General features: G+C 35.2%; 1 protein-coding gene across 1 annotated transcript; it reads right to left on the bottom strand.

The window, feature by feature from the left end:
* Positions 1 to 3,300: 3,300 nt before the first annotated feature.
* LOC120182906 (ethylene-responsive transcription factor WRI1-like) lies at positions 3,301 to 5,810 on the bottom strand. Its single transcript, XM_039187737.1, has 4 exons — positions 5,779 to 5,810; positions 5,609 to 5,697; positions 5,320 to 5,521; positions 3,301 to 3,973 (listed from the first exon to the last, which is right to left on the bottom strand). Exons 3-4 carry the CDS (start codon positions 5,519 to 5,521, stop codon positions 3,576 to 3,578), a joined length of 600 nt encoding a protein of 199 aa, XP_039043668.1. The 5' UTR covers positions 5,609 to 5,697; positions 5,779 to 5,810; the 3' UTR covers positions 3,301 to 3,575.
* Between the last annotated feature and the right edge of the window lie 828 nt (positions 5,811 to 6,638).

Here is a 6,638-nt window from a genome sequence, read left to right as displayed (position 1 = left end):
ATACGAAGATCATGAAAAAGCTCTCGTGTCTCGAAATTAAGGAGGGCTCTATCGAGACGTTCTTGGAGAGTCACCTCGACATGTTCACTTTCTTACCTCTTTGTTTTCTTTAGACTAACATCAATGAACCAAATCTACCTACATTTCTTATTTTTGTTTCGGACCAACATGCTTAAAGATGCCAGTATCTTGGGGTTCTTGAGAAGTTGGTTCCAACTGTTCTTTTTTGTCTTCTCCCTTTTGTGTATACTTGAAGTGTCTGATAGGGCAATGGTCAATTTTATTACCCACCATGTCCTAGTGAAAACAAATCTAATGTAGCCCCTCATATTTAATGTTGATCATCATGTTTCCTACTCTTATCTTTGAAAGTAGTGGTTTATTTAGATCAATTTCAACGCATATTCTTGCGAATATACCTCTTGTCATACAAGTCGTTCAGTAATCAACTTTTAACAGTGTTCCTACCAACTTCCCGATACTAACCAGAATCCCTTTATCAAAATATTCAATTGTTAAACATGGTACATGAATCCAAACCACTGTGGATGAGACATTTGCTTTCTCGACAAAAGAAGTTTGGTCTTCATTTCTGGACAATTAAATAATTATCCATAATTTTCAGGATTGTACCATCCTAAAAATCGGATTAGTAGTTTCGAGTATGATATTTTGTTTAGAGTGCTTTATTTAAATGATTGGCTTAATTTAAGATAGGCTTAATTTAAATGATTGGGTTACGTGTGAGTTGGATTGGGCTTCGATTAAGCCCAAAGGTTGGTAAAAAGGGAATCTTTGATTTAGAGCCAAAAGGAGAAAGACTAAAGGGGCAATAAACCCCTAAACTTTTGGAAGGTTGATTTTCATTTAATATAGGTGATGTCAACGGCGTAAAAACTGAAAAACTCTCCATTTTGTTATCTCACCCTTTATCTTCTTCTCCCTCTCATTTTCCTTCATCTTCTTCCTCTTGTGAACATCAAAGGTGGAAACTTGGTTGTCCAAAAAAGCTAATTCAAGTTTAGACAGGTAAAAACATTAATCTCCTACCCTAGAGCTTCATTTTTAGCTCAAAATATCAAGATTAGGTCATGATGGCCAAAATGGGGGTTTTAGAAGGGTTTTGATTTTAAGGATTAAAATTGTTTCTAATCCATCCCTAAATGTCTAAAATCACATTTCTACTCATTTAGAGTCCTTGAAAGCATTAGTAATGCTCTTATTTGCTTTTGGTTAGTAAGAGAAGTTGGTGAAAGCTCAAAAGGTAAGAACAAGGAGAAGTTGGCTTGGGTGATCTTATGGGTCTTTCTCATCAGCTAATGTTAATGTAACACATTTCTAACTCACCTATACTGCATGTAGATCATTATGTTGTGATTTGCTTGCTTGTTGTGTTCATGAGTACAAAACATGAGTTACGATGATTTTAGTGAGAAAGAAAATATTTGATGTTATCTTGTTTTGGAATGATCTCTAATGTTACCATGAACTCCCATAAAACTTAATAAACATTCAAGAGTCTTAAGGGGGACTTGTGAGGGGGGTTTAGGAGTATTTGTGTGCCTATACAGGGCATTTCTAGGTAGAAGTATCATTTCTGGAGGAATAATACCGATATTGTTCTTCAAATGACTTGAATAAAAGGGTTTTGGGGCTTTAAGTATTGATACTAAGCATAAGAGTATTGATATTAGGATCATTTTTTGAAAACATTGAAGCCCTTTTTGGTATCGATACAGGAAAATATTAATACCACTGAGTTAATATCGATACTGCCAAATTGGTATAGGTACCATCGTCCTAGATTAGGTAAGGAACCCAATTTCATTTCGGGTAACCAGGAGGGGAATATGAGGGTCGGCGAGACTTCCTTGATAAGAATACAATCAAGTACAACTAATTCTATAGTCATGATAAAAACAATTTGAGTAAGATGACATAAAACTAACTTTGTTTGATGTTCATGTATCAGCTACTTGAAGTAATAAGACTTGAAGGCCAGCCTTTTCGGTAAGAAGATATCTTTGTATCAACAGACATTCATCTATTATAGGTGCTTCTCAGTTGATGCCTTGTTGAATGTTGGTATCTTCTTACATGTTAAATCAGAAATATAAAACCCGACACTCGCTGTCATTTTACTAGAACCAATACGTTCTTATTGCAAAAAACCATTTGGAACTGATTTTGTCAAAAAAAAAATAGCCTCTTGATTTTTCTTTTAACATCTTTGATGTGTTTACTATAATTTGTATACCGATTCATTATGATGATTAATCCTCATTGTTATTGTAATTGCGACTTTTAACACGTCCTAAATTTAATATGGATCAACTTTATCCGGGAGAGTCATATTTATAAAGCTAGATTTATGTTCTTCCAGCTAATGGTTAAATTATGATTTCGGTTTATTTGAATTGTCTTCATACTTGCTTATTTACAGCTTTAGTCGATATTCCGAATGTGTCCAAAATGCTTGCAGATATATTTACTTTATCCAAATTACCATTTCATCAACTATGTAGTGGAATTGATAAGAATGCTGCGGGAGCCTTAGAGATGAAGCAGTGGTTTAGAGATGAAGTATGGGAAGCAGAGGAGAAGATAGGTTTAGGAAGAAAACATATGAACAAAAGGGGTAAATTGATATTTTATCCCTAAACTCTTTTGAGTTTATAAAAAGAAACATGATTAGTATTTTGTCTGAAGTTTAAGGGTTCAAATAAAAATTAAACATTTTTACTAACTTCGTTCACCCCTAGTCAAGCTTTGACCAACTTGAGAAAGTCTGTTAGGTGCACAGATATCTGAGTTTCGAAACCCATACATCAATTTAAAAAATTAGTTAAATTGTGATATTTCCATAGTGTTTTTGGTGCACATTGGGGGGCCAAATAATGGGTTTAAAAAATGATGCATCTTTATGGCTTGTCAAAGAACTTAGTCCATATGTTTGATACGTTGACACTTTAGCCCTTCAAATGTTAATTGTTGCATGCTAGTACGATTGGATGTTTGAATTAGTTCTGATTTCGATGAAGTTACAATTCTGATTGGGATTGTATCAGGTTAGGGGTGTTATAACTTTGAGCAAATAAATTCCATTCCATGAAAGGATAAATGATATGTCAAGCCTTAAGATTTTATTTTTTTCAATTTAATCTCTAAATTTTTTTATTCGATCCTAAATTAACTCCTATTAATATCAGAATTATATTTATGACTAGTTTGATACTTGCTTGAGAGAGAACAATGGAGCGAGGTAAAAGCATATTTTATTAAATTCACTATCGCTCCATAATTAATTTACTCTATCCAATTATGCGTTTCACGTTACTAAAGAAGTATAATCTTAAAAATTATTACCACCTCCATGTTTATTGGATTTATTAATCTTTGTTTCGCTACGCTTCACTCAATCTAATTTATTACCTCATCTTCCTTGCATGTTCACGGATGCACCAACGTCGACACTGCAACTTGCATCATCCAACGGGCCATTCCCACTTGGCTGCGTTATCTTCATGCCCCATGTCGAATATCAAGTCAATGTTAGCGTTTAATTCGCCAGTTTTCTAGAGAGTGAAGTCTGGAGCGAAAAACGATGTCAACCCTGAGTCCATGCAGAAACTCCACGCTAGCTCGTTGCCATCGGTCGTCTCCGTTCTTAACATAGTCGCGTTGTCAACACATAGAGGCAGCTGCGTTTGCATGTACTGAAAAAGTTGAGCTATATCAACAGCTTCTTCTACTCCTTGTTGCTGTTGCTGCGGTGGTGGTTCTATTTCTTCAGGTTCTATCGGTCGAGCTTCAGCGGATTCGGTACTTTGTCCTTGCGGTTGATCGAGAGACAAAATCCCTTTCTGCTTCAAACGTTCTATGTAACGGCTGACCTCGAAATTGGTGACGGCATTAGCCCCCCTGTACTCCAATGCTGCCATGTCATATGCTGCTGCTGCTTCCTCTTGTGTCTCTTCAAAACAGAGATTATGTTGTGTAATCTCGATTAAATAATGTATATGTACCTTTAAACTATCATTTACATGTCTATATGGCTATTAAATCAATGCAATACAAGAAAAGTTGTGTACGCCTAATTATGTTGATTAAAACTCTCCGGATTAACTTGCTACAAGGAATTGTGCCTTGAAGACATAAACCCGACCCGACCTGACCTAACAAAAAAAACCCGATTTTGATTGGAAAATGTGTTGTCGAATTCACACAAACAATTAAAATAGTATCCTTCGCATTATCTAGTTATTTTAATTGTTGAGGGGTAAAGCAAAGAAAGATTCCAAAATCTTCACAAATATTCGAATCAATATTGGTCCCGTTTTGTTCTCCCAAGGCACGTGATCTCTGCCCCGCTTCTTACCCTGCTGGCGATGTTTATGAATATCGGATAAAACAACTCTTAATTACTAAAATTGACGATTTTTCAATTAGGCGCCTAATTTTTTTGTCCATATTAATTTTGAATCTGAGATTTTTATTATTTTAATTACGTGATATTCTGAGATTTACTATTTAATAAAATATTAAAGTGTCGCAACTCACATCGTTAAGAAGACTATGTTTCTAATGTGGAAAGAAAATCTTTAGGGACTAAATTAAAAAAATTACCAAATGCAGGATTAAAAGTTGTCGTATCCCAATTTTCATCGACTTGAGCTTAAATGGGAGAGTGATAGTCACGTGCTTAACACACGTGTATTTTGTTAGCCCTATTTTTTATCATCTATCGAACTGATGATTTTTGACCAGTTTGGTAAATATTTTTCTCCGACTGAGGTACTGAATTGGACAGACATTTAAAAATTACCTACCACAAGAATCTCTTAGTCAAATTATTTAAACCACGTTTCATGGGAAAACTCTCGTAAAGTTATTTTATTTATATATGTAGTTGATACTTTTATAAATGATTGTCCCTTGTTCCCATATGTAATGGGATAAGGGGATGTAAGATAATAGGTTGCCCCCAACACCAGGTTGAGAGCAACTTCCGTAGAAGACCTTCGAATTATGAAATCACATATTTAGTCATCTACTTATCCTTGGAATTTTATTTTAATTATTTAATTATTTTTTTAAAATCATATTTAAGATAACATTTTGGTTGCTTGTTCTTAAAAAAAATAAACAACATTATAACGTGATGATTTTTTATTTTTTAATAATAATGTGATATTATTTTGTGGTGATATATCTAAACGATTAAATATAATTTGAGTAAATAAAATAGTGGGACAATGAAAACGAATCCATAAATCTGGAATCATGGGAATATGAATGAAACATAGAAGAGTAGCTGACCGTAAGTTCCTAAATAGAGATATTTGTTGCCGAAAACTCGACCAATTCGCGCTTCCCATTTACCATTGTGGTGATGCCTAGCCACCCCTCTGTATTTCGAAACTCCCCTCGAGAATCCACTGCTCTGCCGCCGTAGGCAAGCCAAGTACTCTTCCTTGGTCGCCTTCTTCATCTCTTCAATCTCTTTCTCATATCGATCCATCTGGTTTATATATATAATCACATCAATTTCACAATTCCTTTGCTTTTTTCCACACACCAAATCCAAAAGTAGAATGTTTAAAAATACCGCAAAATTCAAGGTGGTCTGGGTGCCCCAGTACTTGAGTGCTGCGAGATCATAGGTTCGTGCTGCATCTTCCTCACTATCATAAGCCCCTGCACATCGGCACAATGATCTTTATCTTTGTTTCCCCATGAATTTATTTACTGAGTTATTTACAAAGATGGAGGACTTACCCAAATAAACTGAGGATGCGACAAATGTGTAAATGCATATTCACATGGAACAGAGCAATAAAAATAGAAAACAGAGTAAATAATCTGTCTGACCAGAAATGAAACCGAACCATAAAATGATCGAATCCATTACCCTGTTTTCCCTTCTTGTTCTGGATGTTATTCCATGAAGATTTGTCCCAAAGGTGAGCCTCAAACCTCCCAGTCCATCTATGCCTTTTGTAACATCAAAATATCAGACATGCAATTCAAAATCAACCAAAAAACAAAAACCCGTAATTCTACGCACCTGGTGACTCCTCTGTAAACAGAGCTTCTTCTAGCAGAGTTAGCTTTCGAGCTACATTTATCGTGATTGTTTTGATGTTTTCTAGCCCTTTTACTCTTGGGTTTCTCTGATATTATCACGGGTATAATTGATGATGATGAAGATGAAGATAAAGGTGAAGCAATGGAAGCATTGGAAGAACGATCTGGAGACCTCTTCATTTATTCTTTCTTTTTTTTCTGCACAAAACCAGTAGTGTTTAATGTATAAAGCTTTAGAGGATTGAGGGTTTCTTGTTAATGGCATTCTATTTATATATACATATTGATGATTTGATAATATTGGGTTTACCAAAAACAAGCTGGAACGGAGTGAGGAGAAAGGTGAAAAAAGAAATGGGGAAGTGGGTTAGAACGTTGAAGTTTGGAGTTGGGATTAAAATATAAAAATTTCCCCACCGACCACTTGGTGTTTGTGTGCAGCCATGCTGCCAATCGGATTTCTTCGCTCAGACTAGCAAATTGTGTATGCTTTGAAGATGTCTAAATATACATACGGGTGCAATTCAATCTAGATTCACAACGTTGGTTTA

Source organism: Hibiscus syriacus, unplaced genomic scaffold (genome assembly GCF_006381635.1).
Source record: "Hibiscus syriacus cultivar Baekdansim isolate YM2019G1 unplaced genomic scaffold, ASM638163v2 tig00112738_pilon, whole genome shotgun sequence".
NCBI lineage: Eukaryota > Viridiplantae > Streptophyta > Magnoliopsida > Malvales > Malvaceae > Hibiscus > Hibiscus syriacus.
This window is presented reverse-complemented; position numbering and strand designations above follow the sequence as displayed.